The following is a 25,692-nucleotide window of genomic DNA, read 5'->3' as shown; positions in this document are numbered from 1 at the left end:
TGCTCACAAAAGCTACAATATGCCCATTCTGGTAGAATGTAGCTAAACCTAGAAGCAATGATGTGAAACTTGCTTAGCCTTGCATCCTTAGTCTCACTCTCCACTGCCCCTCCTTGCCAGCAATCATGAAATTGCACACAGGGCATTGCTCATCTCCTTTATTGGTGCCATAAATCTCCTCAGGCTGCTCTGCTAGCTTGCAAGACTTTTCATTCTGTTAAAATAAAAAGAACCTATTTTTCCAGCGTTTTTTTCTTCAATTTACAGAACTTGAGGCAGTGCAGTCATCTTCTCGTCCCTCCTCAAGGGCTTGTGATTTCTGATGTCAGTAGCCGCCAGTGGGCACCAAAACATGGCAGGAAAAGACAAAATTATGAGCCAGGGTTGACCAATTTATGTGGCAAGAAAAGTCCAGTTCTGAATTTACAATGCCAATAGCTCTAACTCAAGAAAATGCAAGATCTATTGCATTGCAGATGCTTGTTTTAATTTACTGAACAAGCACGCCATCTGCACTTCCGCCCTCCTCCCACTCTCGGCTGTATTTTTACTTAAGAGATATGCACCTCGTATACTCTTATCCCCCTTTTTCACCCACACTCCTTTGTATCTGTTTACCACCCCAGCCCCCGCTGTTTGTTCTGTTTTTTCTTTTATTTGCACTCTTATACAGCGCAAACTCAACCCGAGCTATCAGTGCGCTTTACATTAACACCAGTTGCATTACAGATGCACCAGAACCAGCGAGGAGAGGCCAGGGCTCCCAGAGTGAGGCACTAATGACAGCCCTCTGTCCAGAGGGGGCGCCTAATGAGGGCTCTGCCACATTCATGCTCAACTCACATTTTCGTGGGTCATGGTCATCACAGCAGGAAGAAGGGCGATCCTTGTCTCAAGCCCTCCTGCTGGGGGAATCCTGCTGTATGCGTCCTTAACTCTCACCCGACACCCTTCCCGACCCAGCAACTTCCAGTGCTTGATGCCAGAGATCAAATGTTTCACAGTTATAACTGAGTGGGCTCAAATTCAAAATGCATACACTCAATAATGCACACTCACACGTTTTACACATCCACACACCCATATGGCACATGCACATACGCTAAGACACAGAGCCATGTACACATATACACACTTACAAAGGTGTACACATAGGCACACACATATATACTTGCAGACACACCAACACAAGCAACAGTCGCACAGATTGCACACTCAAAAGGTGCGCCAGTGCATACATACACAGACACGTGCACACACAAAGCCAGAGACATCCACAGGCACACCAACATGGTTGCACACTGCACACACAAGCTCAGACAGACACGCACATGCCCATTCACACACAGGACATTGCATGCAGTGCACCCATACATGTCTTTGAACATGCGCACACCATCTCTGCCCACAGTTCGGTTTAGTCGGAACAAACTGTGAGCAGACTCTGGCCTTTCTTTCCTGATATAACTAAAAGGTGCTCCGTGAGGATTTTGGTTGGTTGCAAGGTCTAGTTCCTTGCTAGAGCAGTCGCTCGTGGAACTCACATTTTCCTGGGCTACGGTGCTCACAGTATGGAAGAAGGGCGATCTTCAACCCAAGCACTCCTACTGGGAGCCCTGCTGTGTGTGCCCATAACCCCCCAAGGGGACGGCTAATTAGGGCTCTGCTGTCCTTGTTTCATCAGAGCCATAAACAGTGGCTCAGCTCCAGAGAGCTCATGGAATAAGTCTGGTCATAGTGCTACTTCGGAGGGAAAATTCCATGTTATAACAATAACACTAGCGCTTACTGACATGGGAATACACCAGGTTTTTTAAAACTGTCCTGCAGTCACTCTCCTTAACTTTAGATACACTCTAGAAGAGTGCATGTGTCTTGTCTGCCTCCCTCCCAATGCCCTCCTCCCACTATCACAGTAGGGCAGAGAGCACACAGCAAGCACTGATCTACAGATGCAGGCTCTGGGCCGGTACTTGCTGGGGCACAGCACCGGTACTTCCCAAGCAGCACCGAGCACATTGCTGCCCTTGCAGCTATGCCTCTGGTATTTCTGGGAAGATCTGATTGGCTGTCAGCACTTCAAGAAGCTTCTCATTCGGTGTCTACAGTGTGCTGCCAGTGCAGTGCTGAGCCCACCACCATGGAACCTCGCTGCCCATTCATATATATGAAGGCACTGCGTGCACAGTGCTACTTATAGGTAATGTACAGTTCGTGCAGTACCAAGCACATTGGCGACAGAAGTACTCGTCTTGAAAGACAGCCCGTGTACTGATCAGGTGGAGTGCTGTGGTTCTGCAGTGATGAGCTATAAGGGAATGGGGTATTCCTGACCCCATGTTTGTTACTGACTTTCCCAGCCCAACCGGCCTTTTATATACACTCACCTGTCTGGACCCCTGGCCGCCCCTCCTTTATCCCCTACTTCCCACCCTTCGCCTTCAGAGCAGCAGACTGCGCGTGAAGTGCCTATAAGTGCTTGCACAGCTCACGGGTGCAGCAGCTATCCTGCAATAATTGCAGCCGGAGGCTTCTGGCATATCAGGGGAGAGGAACAAAGTGGAATTTAAAAACGTTCCCCTGTGTATAGGTTGTTATGAGAAAGGCCACTGGAATTACGTGATTCTGCAGCAACAGAGATGTTCGCATAGTAAAAGATTTGCCACATTTACACCATACTCAATCATCAGCCACATAATCTGCAGATTTTAATGGAAAAAAATGTTTCTCGCTCAAACAGTTAAAAAGTTACTAGAAATGCAGCAACATGTTTCCCTCGCGGTTGAAGCCCCTTTGCGAAACTGCACTGGTCACTTTTCTGTTGCTTACTGCTACATTTGGGTGTTAGACTGGTACCAATGAGGTGCAACCAATGCCCACACAGTGTTACCAAGTGTAACAAGCATTTGCAATGCAACGGGTCTCGCGTTTGCTCATGTTAGAGCTGATCGCGTTGTAAACTCGTAACCTGACTTTTCATCTAATCGGCAAAAGTGGTTTTATGTACGTAACCCGAAAAAGTGAAATTAACTGTGTAAAGCGCTCGACTTCTGCCAAGCAAAATCGCGCTAGGAAACTATACAAAAAGTAGTCCACGATCCGACAGAAAACAGCGAGCCTCGCATGTTTTCTGTACTTGGTCGCTGCGCTTGAGGAGGGCTAACCACTGGAAAAGGCATGACGTGTGCATGCCTTCCACTAATGAAAGCAAGCAGATTTTACTAGGCAAGCCCACGAACCAATGAAACACACTGATGTGACGTCGACAGGGCTCCGAGCCCTTTTCTAATAACTAAAGAGTCTCGCTGTGATACGCATGCGCGACCCTAAAAATGATCAAATAATGATGTAATACCATACAAAATGTGCCCCATTATGCTGCATAATGTGCCTTTCCTTGCTGCATAATTTACTCAACCCCTATGCATAGTCTGGCCCTCTCCTGCCACATATTTCCAGTGGTCCTGTCTATTAGCAGATGATGAATGTACGAATCAATCAATCAATCAATCAATAATATTTATGCGAGGGACGGCGGCGAGTGCGAGGCTGGTGGAGCGAAGTTGACGGGTGGGCGTGTAGAAACTGAGGCGACGGTTGAGGTATTCGGGTCCCTTGTTGTGGAGGGCTTTGTGTGCGTGGGTGAGGAGCCTGAAGGTGATCCTTTTGTTGACGGGTAGCCAGTGTAGGTGTCTCAGGTGGGCGGAGATGTGGCTGTGGCGGGGTATGTCGAGGATGAGACGTGCGGAGGTGTTTTGTATTCGCTGAAGACGTTTCTGGAGTTTTGCGGTGGTTCCTGCGTATAGGGTGTTTCCGTAGTCCAGGCGGCTTGGGACGAGGGCGTGGGTCACAGTTTTTCTGGTGTCGGCGGGGATCCAGCGGAAGATCTTTCGAAGCATGCGGAGAGTGAGGAAGCAGGAAGACCAGACGGCGTTGACTTGTTTGGTCATTGTGAGAAGCGGGTCCAGGATGAATCCGAGGTTGCGTGCGTGGTCTGAGGGGGTCGGTGCAGTGCCCAGGGCCGTGGGCCACCAAGAATTGCCCAGGCGGAAGGGGTGTTTCCGAGGATGAGGACTTCCGTTTTGTCCGAGTTCAGCTTCAGGTGGCTGAGTTTCATCCATTCTGCGACGTCTTTCATTCCATCCTGCAGGTTGGTCTTGGCGGTGGTAGGGTCCTTGGTGAGGGAAAGTATCAGCTGGGTGTCGTCGGCGTAGTAGATGATGTTGATATTGTGTTTGCGTGCGATGTCGGCGAGGGGGCTCATGTAGACATTGAAGAGAGTCGGGCTGAGCGAGGAGCCCTGTGGGACGCCGCGGATGATCTCGGTGGGATCCAAGCGGAACGGCAGGAGGTAGACTCTTTGGGAGCGGTTAGAGAGAAAAAAGAGGAGATCCAGTCCAGGGCCTGTCCTTGGATACCGGTGGAGCGGAGGCGGGATATTAGGGGGCGGTGGCAGACAGTGCCGAAGGCAGCCGAGAGGTCGAGGAGGATGAGGGCGGCTGTTTCTCCGTTGTCCAACAGAGTTCTGATGTCATCGGTGACTGCGATGAGGGCGGTTTCCGTGCTGTGGTTGGCCCGGAATCCGGACTGGGAGGGGTCGAGCAGGTTGTTGTCTTTGAGGAATTTGGTCAGTTGCTTGTTGACGGTCTTCTCGATGACTTTGTCCGGAAAGGGGAGGAGCGAGATGGGGCGGAAGTTCTTCAGGTTGCTGGGTTCTGCCGTGGGTTTCTTCAGGAGAGCGTTGACTTACGCGTGTTTCCAGCTCTCGTGGAAGGTGGCAGATGCAAACGAGCTGTTGATGATGGTATGGAGATGGGGGGCGATGATGTCGTCGGCTTTGTTGAAGATGAAATGAGGGCAGGGGCCCGAGGGGGCACCGGAGTGGATGGTGTTCATGGTAGTTTTGGTCTCTTCGGCGCTGAAGTGTGTCCAGGCGTTGAGGGTGATGGCTGGGGCTGTGAGTTCTGTGGTGGTTGGCTGGGTCTGTGGACCGAAGCGGTCGTGTAGGTCAGTGATCTTTCGATGGAAAAAGGTAGTGATGGAGTTTCAGAGTTCTTGTGAGGGCGTGATGGAGTTGGAGCTGGCGTTGGGATTGGAGAGCTCTTTGAGAGGTTTAATCTGTGTTGATTGAATGTTTAATGGCTGGAGGCTCAAACTGCTTCGTCCCTTGTCCATACACATCTGAAACCCCTTGCTCCAAAACTAGGGAAAGTATCTTTAAGTAGGCACTAAATGAAACACCCGAGTAACTAATTCAGTTAATAAGTTACTGTCCACATGTACAAAAACATTAACAAAGACAAATAGATGTGGCATAGGTGATCTGCATATTTTAGCAACAAAACAAAAAAAAGTTTCAAGGCGAAACAGTTCAGAAGTTACTAAATATGCAGCGACGCATGTTGCTGCACAGTGGAAGACCCTTTGCAAAGCTGGACTGATCACCTTTCTGTCGCTAATTACTATACATAGGTATTAAACTTGTACTAATGAAGTGCAATAAATGCCCAAACAGTATTACCAAATTTTAAAATGACCAAATAATGGAGTAATAGTGTTACAAAATGTGCTGCATTATGCTGCATAATTTGCCTTTTTTCACCACAGATTGTACTCAACACTGTCACATAATTTGGCCCTCTCTCGCCGCATAATTTCAGTGGCCCTAACACTACGTTAGCTTCTACGTGAGCATAGGCAAAACCTATTGACTCAACCATTGTTTTTTTATCTGTCGTGCATGGGGTGGCCGTGGGGGAGGGCAGAAATCCTTTAACTTTGGCTGACAGGGGCGGAGATGCATTCCCTTCATCTGGGGGAGCTTCGCCTGAAGTACAAGGGCAGGGAGGGTTGGGGAGTATCAGCAGCCCGCACCCGCCACAGCTCCTCACAGTGCTCGGGGCTGGTATCATCTGGTATGGACTTAGAGGACCTGGTAATTTCGGCCCCATATGCACCAGAAAACTTGTAGTTGCCAGGAGCGGTGTCCCAATGAGGACACCCCTCCAGGCAGCTTGTAATTATGGCCACTGAAACAGGCCATTTTTGCTGTAAATTTCGCCAACAGGTTTTTTTTGTCCTTCAGGATCACAAACATGATCCTCTTGTTCATATTTCAAAATTAACTTTTGAGATAGGTAATCACTAAATGAGAAGTAGATCACAAGCTTGTTCACTATGTAAGATTGCGAACAAAAATTTGAGTCACAAATAGCGAGAACAAGAGGTCATTGAATATGTGTTTTAATTTGGAGGAGGTAGAGGAAAGCAAATGCCCCCATGCCTGTATTAAGAATTTACATCAAGAAGATCTTAATGGTTCATTGTTTGCAGCTTTAGGTTCAGCCATACCATTATCTTCTCTTGAAAATTATTTAAAGCTTTCCCTCCTAGGACTGTTTTTAGAACTTCGTCACAGGCTACCACAACAGAATAAAAAGAGAAGAATTTAAAAAAAAAAAAAAAAATCGACCTTTCCTCACCCTCGGGCCAGACATGCACATTTGTAGGCCAACAAAGAAACTTAATTTACATTTACAAATCTGGTAGAATATCTGAAAAAATGATTTTGTTAAAATAATTAAAGATTTTTTTGGTTGCATCAACATTTAATAGTCCATTTATATTTTTGTAGTAATCAGTGCTGCAACAAGGAAGGACTTTAAATAATGTAAGCAGAGCTTTCAGTAACAAGACTATGCTCACAGGTCACAAGTATTCTAGACAACAGTTGAATACTGTCCACAGTGCATTTACTTAGCACGTGAGGCCTGTGTTGGGTACCTAAGCCCAAATACTCAGAGGAAATCAAAAAGATAGTGCTTCAAAGGGTCAACACTTTTACTGTCTTTTCTTCAGGTAAATGTGACTTCTGTACAAACAGAATTAATTTTCCATGAAACTATGGGGAAAAGAAGCAAATCCATTTGGCATCTTGGAATTCAGTTACAAGAGTCTATGAATTTATGTTGTGTTAGGAAAACATATAAAGCTTATGTACACCCAAGAGTTTCTTAGCACTGTGACAACAAGGAAGGGAGAGGAGAGAGAGATTAGGCTATTCAAAAGCTTTCTTAAACAGCCAGGCATTAAAAAGCATCCTGAACCTCAGCAATTTAGCTTCCAGCATGATTGAAAAAGAGAGTTCCATACTGTGAAGGACAGGACGGAGAAGCTCCTGCCACCAGCTTTCTGTCGCTTGAACGGAGAGAGCCTCAATTGGCTGGTGAGGGAGAATCTGAGAGGTCAAGAAGCAGCATGCCTCTAAATTCTGCTAGCTACAAAGGCTGGGGCCAGCCATGAATGGGTTTGTTATATTACAAACCATTTTAAATAGAGCTCTCTGTTTGACAGAAAGAATCTTAATTAAGACAGGGGAGATATGTGCATGTCTATGAAATTTACAATTTATGTACCTGAAATAAAATATCACACAAACAGATTAGGTCACTTTATTTAGGGACAGCTCACTACTGCTGCTGCTACATTTTAGGCTAAAAGACTGCACCAGTAGAAACACAGAGTTAGCAAATATGGTGTCTAAGCTGGGACACAATGACTACGTTTTAGGTCATGATGGACGCCTCTGTTCCTAACTCGAGAACAAGAGTAGACTGCCAGACGTGAAAGAATTTGATCCCAAGGGCTGAAAAATCCAACTTCTGAGCATAACCCTGTGCCTAATGTGTAAACTGGCTGCTTCCTTACCTATGAACCTTCTGTGGTCTCCAAAGCGCTCAGAAGCCTTTGAGGCCCTGTAGCTCACGAAGCTAGTGGAAGCCAGACACCAAAGTCAACACTGGAGTCACAAGCAGCTGTTTACTCTCATACCTGTGCTTTTCTGCGGACACGAGGAAAGGAACACTGATAACTGACCCTGCCTGATTTGCTGGAACCGAAGTGTGCATAACCACCAAGTGCAAATTTCCCGAAGCCACTAAATCATTTTGAAACATGTAAAAAACATCTGAGACATCAAGGGCAAAATGGCAAGAACAATCCACACAAGTTCAGTGGGATTCCTTTTCACAGGTATAACACACAAATGCAATCATATTAAATATATGCAAAACATGTACTCAAGAGCTTCTCTTTGTAAACGAAAGGATTTTGTAGAGAATCTGACAATTAATTCACCAATCATCGGATTTGGATATATGTAACCAAGTCAGTTCTCAAACAAGTAAGGTTATTCTTTACTGGCGATGAATGGTCAAATTTGGAGAAAGACACCATTACCTGTTTGCTGAATTAGATATCTGATTTATTAAGGATGTTACTAGACAGGTGGATTTTATCCTGATGAGAATCACAAATTGATTCCATTAGCTTGAAACGTGGATTTATTTCAGGGGTTAAATACATACAATGAAGATCAAATAACCTACAATGCACTTTGCATATTGGTTATTATTTTGACCTCCCTCGGTGTATGCGTTTATCTATTTATATAAGGCACACATGCACCACTTTGTGAACTAAGCAGTCAGCACTTATGTCTAATAATCATTGCTTAATGGTGGTAAAACACAATATCCTTTCATTAACACAGAGGTGCTCTTGGGTGAATCTTTTCCATACATTTAAATTGAATGATTAATTCCTAGAGGTTGTATGACTGCATTATACCTATGAAGAGGGATTCCATAGAACCACTAGGCTTTGTTGTTATTCATTTACCGCTGTCACTGTCCCTGCTGCTGGGCATAAGGATTAGTCCTGTGTTATATACCATACAAAAATACATGCATCAATCATAACATGACTTGACTTCCATGACCTTAACCAGGTCCAGAGACTGATCAAACTATTTGAATATCTGCAAATTTCTCAAGCAGTGCTACCTCCAGACGTAACTCAAGTACTGCACCCTTGCTACACATCCGCCTACTGCCCTGGTCTTCTGAAAAGAGACAAAGTCCATAACCACCATAAAAGTAGAACCAACATAGAGAAGCCATCTAACTCATCCAACATATTTAGACTGAGCATCTCATGGCACCTTCTGCTTCACCGCAATGACTCATTCAGTACATTCAGCCACTGTCAGATGAAGGCTTGAGAACCATCTCATTGGTTTTATTACTGCTCCAAAAAAGAGATGATGTCCAAAGAGAAATCTATTTATCAGACGTAACCCACCATGACTATCTGAACTGTGTGCACTACCACACCGTTGACTTGGCTAAAGTGCCACTTGAAGAGACCACTTATTTGTATTTACTTGCACTAAGTGCAGTAAGATCCCACATTAGTGTTTCCCCAATAGACTTTCATTGGAATGATTAAATAAATAAATGTCAACCAATTTCCCTTCACTTTTTTACTTGACATGTTTATCCTAATTAGTTAATTTTTCATTTTTCTATGAATTTAATTTAGCCAGTATATCCCTTATTTTTAAACTGTATCCCTTTAAGGACCCACAAAACTAAAGGGTAAAACTAGAATACTTAGAGGAGTCTCCTATGAAAAGGGACAAATATATCTACAGTGAAGAAACCCCAACTTAGTTCCTTTAAAAAAGCTGAAGGTCTGAAAATCTGCTTTTGATGTAAATTCTCTACCCCCCTAGACAACGCCACAATAGCTCGGGAAAGAACAGGCAAAGGAGTTAGAAAGGAACAAAATGAGGGGTTCATTTTGTCATAGAAATTATGGTTAGTGCTGTAGAAAGAAAAATTAGGACACTTTTTAGAGCGTTCAAAAATATCTTCCTATTCTGCTTCCAACAAGAACAACCTGTCCTTGAGTTCCACTGCCGCCCCTCAAAGTGTTCTAAAGAACAACTTCAGCGCTAACAGTCTTATATGTGACAATCTTGTGGCACACATGAAGCCAGCTTGATTGAATCAAAGTGGTAAAACTGAAAACATTTTTTAATATAAATATTTTTATTTGTTTTTTAAGTAGTGCATGAAATTACCATATAGATAAGTCATACAATAGTGCACCAGTACCTCCAGTACCTGTGACGGCTACAGGTGGTACAGAACATGATGGTAAAGTTGATCCATCAGCTACCAAAATTTGCCTCAGTTATCTCACTGCCCCGTGAATTACTCTGGCTTGAGGTGGAAAAACAAATTAAATTCAATGCTTTGTCCTACGGTTTTAAAGCCAGGGTAGGTAGTGCTCCACCTTACATCAATGATTTGATTAAACTGTATCAACCTGCCTGGAATTTGTGTTCTAGCAACCTTTCTCTTAGCTATATTCCTAAGTTTAAACTTTCTCATGTGGAAGGCAGTTCCTTTTCTTCCATAGGCCCTAGGCTTTGGAATGCTCTGCCTTAACAACTTAGATCTTGCATCTCACCGTTTAACTTCCGCAAACAATTAAAGACATGGCTATTTTAATATGTTGGAGTTAGGCCTCTCTACCGGTTACATAAAACGCCAGGAAACCCTGAGTGGTTAGCTGTTCGCGTTATATAAGCAACTAAACTAATCAGTATGTGTTCAGAGCCAGAGGTAGAAGAAACAAAAAAGAACAAGCATTTGCAATGCAATAGGTCTGGCATTTGCTTGAGTTAGAGCTATTAGCGTTGTAAATGCATAAGTGGACTTTTCTTGCCACATAATTTGGTCCTCTCTGCCACATAATTCCAGTGGCCCTGCATATAACTAAAGCACTTCCATTTACCTTCTTCCTCTATCTGCAGCAAACAATGAAAATATTGCCATTATGTTTTATATTTTTTTATATTATTATTTTGGGGTCCACCCCAATCTAGTGTGGGGACCCAGAGATGACCTAGACAGAAAGAGCACATCATGCGGTGAGCTATGGGCAAAACTTTTAGTAAAAGGAATGCCCCACAAAGCATTATCGGGCAAGCATCCAAGTGCAGCAAATATTGTAGTATTTGGACTGTAATGCTCAGTACAGCCTTAGAGGACACCATAATAAAAATGGCATTTGTAAGAAACATGGCCATGCAACCATATAGTCAGCCCCTAGAGGGCATAATGACATGAAAACAGAATGGCAGAAAGTAATGCGTTGTAACCATACACATAGCCCCTACAGGATGTAGAGCCTTACACATTTTCAGGCGTATTAAATACTATTACAAACAATACCCTTAAAACAAACTATTCCCAGCTGTAAAACAAAAGTTCCAGCCATGTGAGAGCTTAAAGAGACATTGAATGGTGAGAGAGGTTACTATTTTGCCCCCCAACCTAGTGTGGGGACACAGAGATGGCATAGACAGGATGAGTGTGTCATACTGAACGGTTTGGTGGTGGTCCCATTGGCATAGGACCACCACAGACTGAGTTAAGGGCAAAAAAAATTGAAAAAGAAATGCTCTGCAAAGCATTATGGGGCGAGTTTCCAGAGTGCAGTGAATATTGTATTATCGGCTCTCCTACTGTGCGGGGAAAGCCACGTTGAGAATTTGTGTTTTTTTTAATGTTTGTATGTTTTTCAACTGCTAAACCTGTATGTAACGGAGTCAATTAAAGAGCTTCTCAGATCGAGTCTGCACTTTACGAAACTTCACGTACTCATGTAAAGCGCTCCTCCGATTAAGTTTCCGCTATATGAACCTCTTAAAAATATTAAATAAAAAAGAACCCCTTTCAGCTTCCAGCCTTTCTGCGCAGATACCACAAAGAAACAATGGCATGCCCAAAACAAGGAAGAGGAAGAAACAACATACGGACATGGAGCGTGAAGCAGAGAAGCAAAAGAAAAAAGTAGTGCACCACACTAAGCTATATGACAGATCGTGCACTAGTCCATACAACAAGGTCAGTCTCCAAGGAGATAAAGCAGCCTCAAGGTGGGACAAATGTAAAGCATTTACATATGAAATCAAGGGAACTTGGAAAGGCAGGCCAAGGAACGAATGAATGTGAAGGACATGAGATGGGTGTGGTGCAAGCCCACAGATGTATATGACAACATGTTGAGAGACAGTGTATGCACGGTGCCTAAGCTTGACCTAAAAAAAACAGTACCTCCATCCCCTTAACAACCCACAGACACTCAATCACGAGAGCAGATACAGTTACAAGCATTATTTTAGTCCGCCATCAGCCAACCCAAGCCATATGTCCACTAGTGCCTCTCCTTCTGCCCTCAGTGTGTCGCAGTAGTCTGTATTTCTTATTAGTCACTAATGAAACTCCATCCAGACCCTCCACACCTTCTGAAATTTCTGTAGACAGCCTCTACTGGTATATGTGGCCTTCTCTGCCATCATAAATAGATCCATTCCTCTCCTCCAAGTTTCCAATGTTGGACACATCTCAGAACCCCGTAAACGGGCAATGTCCTACTTGGCCACCACCAGTCCAAGACCGTATAACAGGAGCTTAGCTTGGGGTCCAGTAGGATCTGTTCCATCAACACCTCCCATAGTTTGCACAATCCTCACCCAATATTCCTGGATCACTGGGCACTCTCAGATCGTATGTAGGTAGGAACCGATTGCTCCCGGGCATCTCAAGCAGTTTGGGTGTTGTGCCTTTCCCATAGTATGCAATCATTGTCTATCATAAAAAAAAATATATATATATATATATATATATCTTTAAATTGGATCAACCGTAGTCTCGACTTGATAGCTACTTCTCGTGGGAGCATCAATGCTGCCTCACAGTCCACATCTTCCAATTCCCCAAGATCAACTTCCCAGCAGCTACAGAACTTAAGTAGGGTGTCAGGGATGTTGCTACTAATGGTCTTATATGTCAGGGTCACTGCACTTTTGTCTAACCCTTCCATTAACAATCTGCCTCTATCACGGCATAGTCAGGCATCCCCACCCCAGGGAGGCCCTCTGCTCTCCATGCATGTTGTAACTGTGCATAGTGTAGGAACTGTGTCTTAGTAAGTGTGTACTCAGTTTGAAGAGACGCAAAAGGCATAATATTCCTGCCCTCCATGAGGTCTCCCACTTTAGAAATTCTAATGGGGTCCCAGACCTCAAACCCCATCAGGCGTCTGATTTCCAGCAAACAGTGCCCCACCCACAGGACAGTCTCCCTCATGGGTCGGTGGTGCCATCCTAGGAGAGTGGTTATCTTGGTTCATGCAATATGGGACACCTGAGTGGCTGGCAAAAGGCGCTGACGCCTCCATCTCCCATAAAGATATTGGACACAGGATTTCCTTCCCACTGCAATCTCTCCAATCGGAACGTGGGGTGGTTCAATGGGGCAAACATCCAATCATTGACAATAATAAGATGAGCTGTCCAGTAGTATGCTTCTGGATCTGGAAGGGATGGACCCCCCCCAATTGTACTGATTATGCTGTAGCGTTTTTCATGGCAATTCTACGGTGTTTCCCCTCCCACAGAAAGAGATGCATGACCCATGCAATAAAAGCAAAAATCTCAAGGGGTATTCAGTAGTATGTGTTCCGTAGAACATATAACAACTTCGGGAGGAAGATCATCTTAAACAAGGCTGCATGCTCCATCAGTGCAGGAGGAGGACCCATCCAGCTTTCCATGTCAACCCAGCGGGCTCCCATCATCCTCCCTAAGTTGCGGGCATGGCATAGGTCTGCCTTATGCATCATGTACACAGAGGTACTTAAATCTCTCTCGCCAACATTGAAGACGCCTAGGCAGGGAGTGCATTTCCCTCTCCCCCTGTGGGGTATATCGGATGGATTTGTCCCAATTTATCCAGTAACTGGAGTAGCTCTGATAGTCCTCGATTAAGTGGAAGAGTCGTGGAAAGGATATTAGGGGCTCTGTTACATAAAGGAGTATGTTGTTGCCTCCCTCAACTTGAACCAACCTATATTAGGGTGGGTACGGGCCACGCACGCCAGGGATTCTATAGTAAGGGCAAACAGCAAAGGGAACAAGGGACAACCCTGTCTAGTGCCCCTCCTAATGGTGAGCTCAAAGGAAAGGGCCTCATTAACCCTAAATGCCGCTACCGGGTTGCAATACAACAGTCGCACCCCTTCCATCTATTGAGGGCCAAACCCAAATCTTACTAGTGTGCATTCCAAGAAGGGCCAAGGCACTGCATCAAATGCCTTCTCAGCATCGAGAGCCAGGAATACGTACGGGTTTGGGTGTGTCAATGTTGCACTCAGCCAATGATGCATACGTCTCATACTGTATCATGTGGAGTACCCCAGCATACAGCCAGATCGGTCCCCATGGATCAGGGGAGTAATGATACGTTGGAGGCGTGTGGCTAGCACCATGGCTAAACCTTTCACCTCTATGTTCAAGAGGGATAACAACTATTACGGCCCTCATCAAATCAGCAGGGACAGTCCCCTGTTGCTTTGCATCCAGGAACATATTTAGGAAATTGGGGGTAGCAGTAGCCCGCCATAGCGCTTAAACAACTCAGCTGGGAACTCATTAGGGCCCACGATTTTACCAGAGTGTAACTTCACCATGGTGGCCTGGACCTCCTCAAAGGTAATCTCACATTCTAAGTCCTTATGTGCCTCTGCATCTAAGACTGGAACAAGTATGTCCTGCAAATATCTCCCAATCCGAGAGGGGTCCCTTCAGTGGGATGGCCCTGTACAGATCTTTGTAATAGCGGGCAAAAGCCTCTGCAATCGCCACGTCCCAAGACACATGAGCTCTTTCAGGGCTCACTATCTCAGGTACTGACCTCACCTCCACCTCTCCTTCCCAGCCACACCAGGATCTTCCCTGCCTTATCTTCTGATTCATATATCCTGTGCTGGGTGGCTCGCATTTAGTTCTTTACCCCACCTCTACAGTTTCCTGATACTCAGCCCTCCTTAGTTCCCAGTTGCAAAGGGTGGGTGGTACTGGCTTTCAACTCAAGGTGTCATCAATCGCAAATAGGTGGTTTTTCAGCCCTCTCAGGGTTTCCGTCACCTTTCTCTTCTTCCGGGCTATCAGATTCAGGGCACTATCTCTAAGCAGTGTTTTATATGCTTCCCAAAGCACTACCTTGGATGAGCCAGAGTCCATATTTTCTTTAAAGTACAATTTAGTATCCATCCGGATCCCACGAGCCACTTCCCAATGCTGTAGGTCCCAAGCATTTAACCTCCATCCCTCCACCCCAACACCTCTGTCCTCCCAGACGCATCACTAGGGGAGAGAGGTCAGACAGGAAATCCTCTCTAGGTAATCCACTCAATGTATAGACCCTACCACTACTGCTGGGGCAAAAATGTAGTCCAGCCTATAAAATACCTTATGAGCCCCAGAAAGATAGGAGTATTTGCTGTCAGGGGGTGTGTTCTTCTCCAGAGACTGGACAGGCCGAGGGTCATAGCGAAGCGGGTGAGAAAAGTAGGGGGTCTGGGCACCCGAGGCATCACTAATCTGTCAAGATTCATCACCATCACATCATTAAAATCATCCCCTAAAACACTGAGTGTTTTACCTCTAGTAAAATCTCTGCCAATTTCTCCAACAGGGAATTCTAAAGTTTGGGAGGGGCATATGCACTAATAAGCATAACCTCTTGCCTCCCCCAGAACACTTTCAACCCCACGTATCTACCATGTGGGTCTGTCTTTTGTCGCTGGATTCAAAAGGGGGGGTGGGATCCATTGATTCAAGATCACCACCCCTCTGTATCCAGCAGTAAAGCCTGTGTGTGCTAACGTGACATAGGGCCCCCAGGCAAGAATTTACAATGTTTGCCTTTAAGATGCGTCTCCTGTAAAAGCACTATGTCTGGGTGTAGCCTCTTTATGTATTGGGTCACCAAACCCCATTTGACCTTGTCTCCCAGTCCGTTTACATTACAGGATAGGACTGTAACTGACTTAGTGTTTGCCGAGAGGATCCCTCATTCACTTCCAGTAGGGGTCATCCTAAACCTGAGGGAAAGAATCACAAGCAGTAGTGCACACCCAGACAGAGGCAAGCAGGGATGTTGATGGGAGAGTAAAGATCATGGATCCCACTGGAGGACTCCTACTTGATTCGCATGTCTTTCTCCCGACCCCACTAACTGCTAACATATTAAAAACAGAAAAACACAACGTATAACAATCCTCCCTCCTCCCCACCCTGCGAAGACCCCTGTGAGACTGAACCCCATGAACTGTCTTGACAGGAGTCGAGTGGTCTGTAGCTCACCATCCCCCACCCTAAACCCTCAGTATCTAACCCCTAAAACCCAACTGGGGTCCACACCATCCCTGTTAATTGAGACCCCCTGTCCAAGAACACAGAGAGAAAATGAGAAAAGTCCTGCTTAGACTAAAGAAGTCCTCCGCGGGAGGGCCAGTAGAGGCCAGTCCATGGTCTTCCAGCTTTGGACCACAGTTCTGCCGCCACCAGTCTCAGAAGCCCCCGCAGCATGAGGGGCTGGGTTGTGTTCTTGTTCCAAGTGGGCAATCTCTCAGCCTGTCTCTATGTCCTCTCTATGTCCTCATCTGAGCCACCATGTGTTGTGTCACCTATGCAGCCACAATCGCTGCTCTTCTTTTGGATGTTCGCACTTTGGCCACCTTCCTAGTCAGATGAGTCGAGATCTCTCTCCGATGACCTTGGCGGCTGCCTCGGCGTACCCCCCTCCTCCCCTTCGCCTTCTCTGGCTTTTCCGTCTGGGGCATGACCAATCCTTCGAGCGAGCGCCCTCCTGCCCAGCATTCCTTAAGTCCATCTCCTGGCCTCCCCGTCCAGACAGTTTGAGGCATTCCTTTAGCCATGCCGAAGCATCTTCCCAAGTCTGAAAAAAGAACAGTTTCCCTTGGAACAGCACCTTCAACTTGGCTGGGAAGAGGAGCATATACTGTAGCTGAAGACTCCGCAGCTTGGCCTTCACCGAGTCGAAGGTGCAGCACTGCTTCTGGACCTCCCTGGTGTAATCGGGGAAGATAAGAATCTTAGAGTTCTCATGCCGGACTTCTCCCAATTTGCGCACCTCTGCCAGGATCACATCCTGGTGCTGGAAATTTAAGAAGCAAGCACTCACAGGCCTCGGGGGCCCCTGGCGGAGGTCTGCCCCCCGCAATCCCCCCCAGCACCCAATGGGCATGTTCAATCACAAAACAGGCAGACAGCTTGTCAGGTGGCATAACCTGTCGTATCCAGGCATCCAAGAAAGTAAGCATATTAGCACCCACCACCCCTTATGGAAACCTCACAAACCCGGTTTTCCGCATCCTCCAGGTGCCATATGACATCTTTGTTAAGGGTCTTAGTCTCTGTCATCTCTCGGCTTAGGTCCCGAACCGTGTCTTCAAGATCCGATATTAGGGTTTCAGCTGAAGTGACCTGTTCCACCAAATTTCAGAGGACCCGGCACAAGAGGGAAACCTCTGATCGCACCTCTCCCACCCATCCCTCCAGGGCCTCCCTGGAAGACTGCATCTCGAGGAGGAGGGTGGGGTTATCTGGTACTGTTGGGGGGGTCCGGTACTGGTGGGATCACAATATTTGTGTATCAGTCCATCTTTCCCTGGCGGGGAGGCTTAGGCTCCTTGTCTCTCGCCACTGCGTTATAACAACTGTTCCCCACCAGGCCTCCACAAACAAACATGATGCAACCAACAGTCTGGCAGAATGTCCTCCAGTAGCGTCGAGGGTGGGGAGTTTCGGGGGGGGGGGGGGGAGGGGCAACAAAGCAAAGTGGAAAGACAATTAGAGATATTTTTGGGCAGTGACGCCCTCCAAAACCAATGGCACAGCAAGTGTCGACCAGTCCCCAAGTAGACAGAGTCTCCAGGCAAGTCATACAGTGTCTCAAGCCCCACACGGAATCAGGGAAGGGGATGGGGGTGGGGTCTCAACCATCCAAACACCACGCAGACAGATCTACTTCATGTCCAGAGACTCCTTTTGCGTGGCCACACCAGTGATTTAGGACCCCCCCGTCCACCCAGTCCTGTGCAGTTGCACCGAGGGGCCTCAAACCATCCACACTACAGGGCCACTAGGAGGCAGGGTCCCCCTCACATCTCCTCCCAGTATATGCAGCAAGTGGTCCCTCCTCCTGCCGGGTCTCCCAGGAGCCCGCCACATCCCCCAAACCAGTGGGGGAGAGGGGCTCTTTAAAAGGATACTGGAGTAGGGGGGGAGCGCATGCCAACCCAAAGGCATTTCACTGCCTCTGGAGTGATATCGCAAACGAACTAAGGGCCACGTGGTGGCACGCTTGGGCCCGAGGGCAGCAATTACGTCCTACCCTCACCTTCTGCGCAGGCCACTACTGGGATCCTAAGGCCGAAACTTCGTAACCGTCTCAGGCTCCTCCTCTCCCAGTTCCCCACCTGCTCCCGACACAGGCCGCAAGGCCGCACAGATGGCAGGGAGGGGAAAGGCCTCTGCATGGCTCCTCCCAAGTGCCCGTGTGTAGTCCAGGTGAGGGACTGTGCCAGCCCCTAGCAGCCAGGGGAGGCCTGCAGGTCAGAAGGGGCCTCTCTGCAGTCAGCTGCTATGAGCAGATGGGCACAGCCGCAGGGAAGGCATTGCCTGCTCGACCCACGGCTCACAGTGGTGGTGCTGGTGGTGTTTGTCACCAGGCAGCGCTCCTTACCAAAGTTGTGGCAGCCACCCCTTTAAGAGCAGCAGCAGCCAGTGGTGGTGTGCCGATAGCACGAACCGTGAGGCAGAAGGGATAGGCGGCAGAATTACTTTGCAGGCCAGCACGGAGCTCGCTCAAAGAGAGTCCGTCTCCGCCGCCATCTTCAAAACTTAAAACATTTAATTTAGAACAGAACAAAATGAGGGGGTTCGTTTTGTCATATAAATTATGGTTAGTGCTGTAGAAAACAATTTAGCACATATTTTAAGAGAGTTCTCAAATATCTTTCTCCTCTGTTTCATTAAAACATTCTCAAATGTGGACTGAAATATGCACTTTCAACAGCAGCAGCAGCCTGCCAGTTAACTCACTGGTGATCAGCAGCCTACAGTATTCTAATGAGCAGCTAGAGTGCTAACATTCTGAATATATGCCTAAAGTGTGGCACATCTGAATGCCATCTTGATGGAATCGAAGTGGAAAACTGAAAGCATTTTTTACTGAGGATGCTGCAGTAAATAAGGAAATTAGGGCGCTAGACCCTGCATCCAACCCATACCGTGCATTGTGATGGACATCTTACTTAATGTTAAAAAAAAAAACTACAAATTCACTGAAAAAAACAAAACGTTACAGGGACGTTATAGGTAGGAAGCAGAATAAAAAAACAATCTTAGAAATTCACTAAAAAACCAAAGGTTACAGGGACATTACAGTTCGGTTCAGATTTTACACGCACAATACCAAAATAATTCAGCCGTTATAGTTACAATTATTTCAAGTAGCTATAACTCGTGCCCTAAGGCAACTATAACTGACACCCTCGCCATGCACGGCTAATTACCTGAGGCATTATATCACTCATGACATCTTCTTTGACATCATTGATAATATCACTAACATTTGCAGCAAAATTATTGCTGAGAAAACTGTGCATGGTGGGGGATCCGTGATTGGCCCAAAGAAATGTGGTCATTTTTTGCCCAGAAGGAGGTCCCTCACAGACCCCTGAATCTCTCCTGTTGGTGCTGTCATGCTATCTATAAATATTCTCAAAGTGTTGTACCCAGCAATCTGGTGGGATTACTGCTTCTATAGGATTGTCAATTACACTGGAGTACACAGATTTCAACTTCCAGAAAATTTTTTATTTCCCTTTTGTAGAGCTTCTGTGAACTCACCCCCATTGTTCAGATTCCCAACCCCTTTTGACATTGATCATTAAGGTTTTCTAACTTTTCCTTGCATCAGTTATTTTAAACTATTGCCTTAAGATGACATTGCTTCCCCATACGACACTCTTTTGTGTACCAAAACAGACCTGCATTTTGGCGTGTGTGTGTGTGTGTGTGTGTCTATATGTCCTACCTATAAGCCAGTTCTAGTTAGGACCTAGTTTAGTTTCCATAGGAAAATAATTTTTTTGTTTTGCTAATAACTTTGGCGCCGTTTGATGAATCTTCATGAAATTTTCAAAATTATTATGCCAGTCACTTTAGCTGCTATGCAGAAAGTTTCAGGGTGACTTGTCAAGTGGGGGCTGAGAAAAAGAGGGGCCCCAAAAGGGTTTTCCCCATGAAATTTCCCATAGGGATTTTGAGCATGACTACAGCCTGAACTCCTGAACGGAATAATGCCAAGTTTGGCATCAAGCAAGATCTTGTTCCACAGATTGTGTTTTTTGTGTTATGGTGTAAATCAGTTCAGTAGTTTAATTAAGGTTCAAAAATATTTGTGTCCACGAGAGGCTCAAGAGACTATCAGGCGTGCCACTTCAAAAATAGAGCATTCTGATTGGCCCAGGAAGCTTTATTTCCCTTCGATCAATTTGCTCTAATGGGAGCAAAGACTCTAATTGGCTGCATCAGAAAAATGTTGCTGGAAACTACTGCAGGACTCAGGAAAATAAATATATATTTTTTGCTGCACTCCTGTGGGGCCCCCGCAAGATCGTTTAAAAAAAAAAAAAAAAAAAAAAAAAAAAAACTCTCAAAATAGCAAACCTGGTAAAACAAATTGGTAAATTAAGGCCCCAGGGAATAAAATGTGTACAATGGTGGGAGCCAGGAGTGGCTGCGCAGCTCCTCTCCCTGAGCCCTGAAATTACTTTGGGAACCCACCCTTGGGGTCAAAATGTGCCAGAAAGTGGAGAGGCACACAGACTGCTCCCCTGCCCAAGCCTTCAAAGTCCCCAGGAAGCCCACCCCCCAGGGCAGAATTATGTAATTAAAAGAGAGGGAACTGTAGGACCTATCCCAGGGCCAAAATTTACAAAAAAGCCGATGGGGCCGCACAGTCCCTCCCCAAGCTTTTAAAAGGCCATGGGGACCCCATTTCTCCGGGTCGCTACTGTCAACAAAAAGGGAAGGGTGCCACTCAACCTACCGCCCTGAGCCATTAATGGCTCCGGGGAACCCATTTCCCAGCGCTCGCTCACCTTCTGTGTCCCATGGAGCCCACCCCTGAGACGCAGCAGTTTCCCTGCCTGCACTGGCGTGGGGAGGGACACTTGTGTTTGCTCCCACTTGGTGGGGCAATTTTTAAAACTCTCACCAAACGGGAGCAAACACAATGTCTGCTCCCAGCAGGCCAAAGCTTTAAAATTCCTCCCATGGGCTAGAGGCAGATTTGTGCTCTGCTTCCCTGTCTGCAGTGATGTGGGCAGGGAAAAATATCAAAAGATTGCTCCCACTTGGAGGGAACAGCATAAATGGCTGCTCCCTCTGGGTGGGAGCAATGTCGGCTTCCACAGCATGTGGGGAGCTGGCTGGAGCAGTGGAAACTCTGGGGCTCCCCCCCGGCCTCCAACATGGTGCATGGTAGGTGCCCTGGGTGGGCACCAGGGCATCCACCTATATTAAACGTAGGTCTTCGGGGATGGGGTCCCTGGGGCCAGAATAGGGTCAGGGAGGGGGCCATGCAACACCCCTCCCCTTAAATAAAAGTCCCTGGGGGATGGTGTCCGCAGGGCCTAATAAGGTTCGGGGAGGGGGCCACTTGGTCCCTCTCCCCTTTAAGGATCATAAAGCCTTGGGAGATGAGGTTCCTGTGACCTAATGAGGCTCAGAGAGGGTGGCGTGGCCATGTGGCCCCCTTCCTCTTTCAAAAAAAAAAAAAAAAAGAGACCCTGATGGATGGGGTCCCCAGGGCCTCATGAGGCTCAAGTACGGGTGCCACGGACCCCACTTCCCTTTAAAATAAAGAATGCCACAGGGGAGTGGGGTCATCCAGAGCCTAATGAGGCTCAGGGAGGGTGGGAGGTCATGCGGCCCCCTCCCCTTTAAAATTCTTAAGGCCCTGGGGTCCCCGAGGCCTAATGAGACTCTAGGAGGGGGACGATGTGGCTTCCCTCCCCCTTTTTCTTATATTTTGTCAAAGGTGATGGGCTCCCTGGAACCAAAAAGACAACCCTATGCTGCGCACGGCAAAGGCTGTGCATGGTTGGCAGCCTGCTGGTGGTTTCGCCACAGGGCCTGGCGGCACGCCAATCCCTATGATCAACCCCTGCTGCACATAGCCAAAGGATGTGCACAGGGTGGGGTTGGCTGCCTGTGGGGAGTTGGAAGGAGTGGCTGGCTACAACATAGAACATGCAGCTAACCCACGTCATGCACAAGCAAAGGCAGTGTGCACTGTGGGGTTGGCTGCCCTCATGTGGCTCCTTGTGGGGAGCTTGACGCAGGCTCTGCGGCCAACCCCACGCTGCGTGCAATGAAAGGCTGTGAAAAGCATTACGTTTTCTGCCTGCTGGGGGGTGGGGGGGTGAGCTGGACCCAGGTGGGGTGGCCGCAGACCAGGCCTTGCTGGCAACTCTCTCCTCTGCTGTGCACGGACAAAGGCTGTTTGCAGCTTGGGGTTTGCTGTCTGTGGGGGGTTGGCCACAGGCCGAGCCCTGTGGCCAACCCCCCACTGTGCATGGCCAAAGGACCTGCGCAGCACGAGTTTGGCTTTACATGTGGTAATAAAATATTACCTTGGGGTAAAAAAATCCTAGAAATTCACTGAAAAACACAAAGATTAAAATAACACTATAGTTAAGTGACTATATCACTGATTATTAAAGTTTTGAACTACAAAATAAAAACACGCAGAAATTCACCAGCTACAGATAGTAGTGATAACTATAATTTGCACCTCCCTTCATGCACTGCTTATGACCTCACATATTACATCACTCATGACATGTTCTATGAGATAATTTATGACATCACTAATAAAGTAATGATTATTACCCATACTAATGGTATTCTTTTTATCAACATCGGAATAATGAAAGGCTGGGTGGACCTGTCAGGATATGAACTTGTGAATTTCCAGTCACACACACACAATTCAAGCTGGGAAAAGTGCACCCTGAGAGGGGTAACATATCCCAAAACGGATTACTCCTTCTCATGACATATAACACCCCCACATGCTTAAAATCCAGTAGCTATAATGTTTGGTTGTTTAAAACCATTAAACACCACCTCCTTAACTACATATCGAATTGCAGCAATTCATAAGGTCAATGAGATCATATGCAGCTCACATTACTGTGTCAAGGCCTGCTCTTGAATAAATGCAAATACTATTTACTTTATGAAACACACTGATTTTTACCATTTTTTTCTGTTCACTGCTTAGGTTTCCTTATCACAAAACCTTTAAAACATTTTGATGGATTCACAGTTCTTGCAAAGATCCGGGCTGTCGAAAAGCACTGTATTTACCCACTGATAGACAACTCAAAGGAACATTCTGGAAGCAACAGGGAAAGACAAAACCAAAAGGCAAATGGTAGACTTTCTGTGTTCTCTTGCTACTGGGTGCAAACTTGCAACAAATACACTGTGATACGCAACAAAACAACTAGTTAGATTGAATTCAGTCAGTGAGTTAGTCATAGCTTTCTTACTTGGCATAGGCCTTTTCCAGCAGCGCGCACCACATCTCATTCGGCGCGTTCGAGTGGCAGTAGATGAGCGAGTTGTGAATGGTTGGCAGTCGATCGTCAATCACTACGTCGACCCATTCTCCGAACCGCCAAAAATTAAAGTGGAATATGCCGGCATAGTTTTCTGGTTTCTCAGGGTTCCACTCCTGCCCCTTCCAGTCTGGGATGACCTGCAGAGTGGGGCAACAGAGGCAATGGTTAAGGAGTATTTGGTTTGTTTTTATTCACATAATACAAATAATAGGTTACAAAAGTGAATACTCAGGAAAATTTACAGGGGTGGGAATGTCAAGAAATCGTGAGCATGGTCTACAGAATCAACATGTCAACCTAGCCAAGTTTGGTGGCTCAGAGCGCCGGGTGCATCCACTGAAGAGATCTGTAGTTAACTCAATCACAGGTTCACATCCCTCGAATACATCCGCCTCTCATCCTTCTGACATAAATGTGTTTCACGGAGTTGGGGGACATAAACACCTGCTGCGTAGAGCCACGAGGCGCTCTGCAGTAAATATGAACTTAATTGAATTTTAAACACTGGCACTTTCCTTCTCTGTCCATATTTCCGTTGTAAATATGAGAACATTCTGCAAAAACATTTTTCAGAAGGATTTACAACTAAAGAAAATAAGGCGATTAGTCATTATGCGTATTTTGCACCTTTTCCCCATTTTCTTTTATTGTTTAAAACATTTACTAAGAGGAATATTCTTGCAAATGGAACATGGAACTTTACTGCTAAGTACTTTGCAAGGGGTATGAAAGTGCAATATAAATGTTAATACAACACTAAGAGAACCACCACTGGTTCTTTGAGTAACTCTAAAAACACTTGTGCAAACTGGTGGAATTGGACGTCCCAGGGGAACACGGTCACGGAGTTGGTTATTGGAGTATCCACAATTAGACAAGAATCTTACTGGTGTACAGAAGGGTAGCTATCACACATTTATTTTTTTGTTACCAGGTAATAATGTGGCACCCATTTTCCTCGTCTGCATTACAACCCAGGGCAGACCAACTATGACACTGCTAATTTAATAATTAGCGGCATGCCTGGAGCAGCAAACGAAGGAAACCTTTTTTTACTCTATCGGTAGAGAAAGACAACTTTATGCAAGATGTGACTGAGTTCCTATAAGGCCTAAACAATTTGACTCTGAAAAGATAAACTGGTTTCTGTGTCGAATTTCAGGCTTACCTTTGGAAGCTTCAATCAAGCACCAAGGCCTTCCTGAGAAACATGTACATATGTAAGAGAACAATTCAGTTAAAAAATTAGAGGTGGGCGCAACTCAGAGCTTCACTCAGAATTACATAAAAACTCTGCAAGATTCCGCAGACTTGTGCAAACGGGTGGAAATATGCACGCTGTGCTGCAATTTAGCACAGTAGCGTGAGCAGCACTGAAATATCAGCACAAACTGCACCACGTGCGAGGCCATTTGAGCTAATTTTGCTGATGCTAGAGTAGAAAATCTACTCGAGCCGCAGCAAATCTACGCGAGAGGAAGCCCTCTGACCGTGACTGCCCACATTAGAAACGGACGCTAATCTTGCTCGCATTTCTGGAGCCGCTCCTGAAATATTTTGGCCATATGGCAACTGCCAGTAATTGGGCGGAACTCTGCATTACAAGAGCAACCTGGAGTCACCAAATTCCACCAATTCCGAGAGCGGAATGAAACACTCCAACCACCCCTACAAAAAAAAAAAAATTAAAAAAAAAAGAACAGAAAAGGATCAAACAAAGTTAATTGAAAGAGTAAAAAATTATGTACAAATGAAAAGTTAATGGATTCAAAAGTAACTTCTGATTCATGGGCAGCCTATTTGACACAATCATGCCCTTTGGAAATACTGCAGCTTTACCACAGAAAACATTAGGCTACACCATTCTGTATTAAGGATGCTGCACGTAGGAGTAGAAAAAGTTTATACCAATGAAAGTTCAGATTTGGCATCCAAATAAAACAACTCGCTTAATATCTTTCACACAACACTGAACCCATATACACTTCCAGTCTTGCATGCATAATTAGGCCTGCACCATACTAAGCATGGGTCAGTGCTACGTGTTTACAAATGTCAAACAACAATAGGAATAACACAGGTGCTGACACCCAGCCCATAGTTAAAGTCTGGGTAGTGATATCTGAGACAGAGTCCAAACGATTAAATTAGTTAGATCGAAGATGAGAAAGAAAATTAACCTGTAAAAGCTCAACAGATTTGTGTGCGAGCAAATCTACAAAAGCATATTTGCTTGTGCTAAAATGCAGTTCACAAATATTTTATAGG

The 25,692-nt window shown here is 46.0% G+C and overlaps 1 protein-coding gene across 2 annotated transcripts in view; it reads right to left on the bottom strand.

Annotated features, from left to right (window-relative positions):
- CAPN5 (calpain 5) overlaps nt 1-25,692 on the bottom strand; it is a 431,423-nt gene that overhangs the window by 51,631 nt on the left and 354,100 nt on the right. For both annotated transcript variants that reach the window (XM_069203908.1, XM_069203909.1), the window contains exon 4: nt 23,353-23,561. In XM_069203908.1, coding sequence (XP_069060009.1) covers nt 23,353-23,561 — 209 coding nt within the window. The remainder of the gene's footprint in view (nt 1-23,352; nt 23,562-25,692) is intronic.

The sequence above is a fragment of the Pleurodeles waltl genome, chromosome 8 (assembly GCF_031143425.1).
Source record: "Pleurodeles waltl isolate 20211129_DDA chromosome 8, aPleWal1.hap1.20221129, whole genome shotgun sequence".
Classification (NCBI taxonomy): domain Eukaryota; kingdom Metazoa; phylum Chordata; class Amphibia; order Caudata; family Salamandridae; genus Pleurodeles; species Pleurodeles waltl.
Note: the sequence above shows the minus strand (reverse complement) of the source record. Positions and strands in the feature narration are given on the sequence as shown.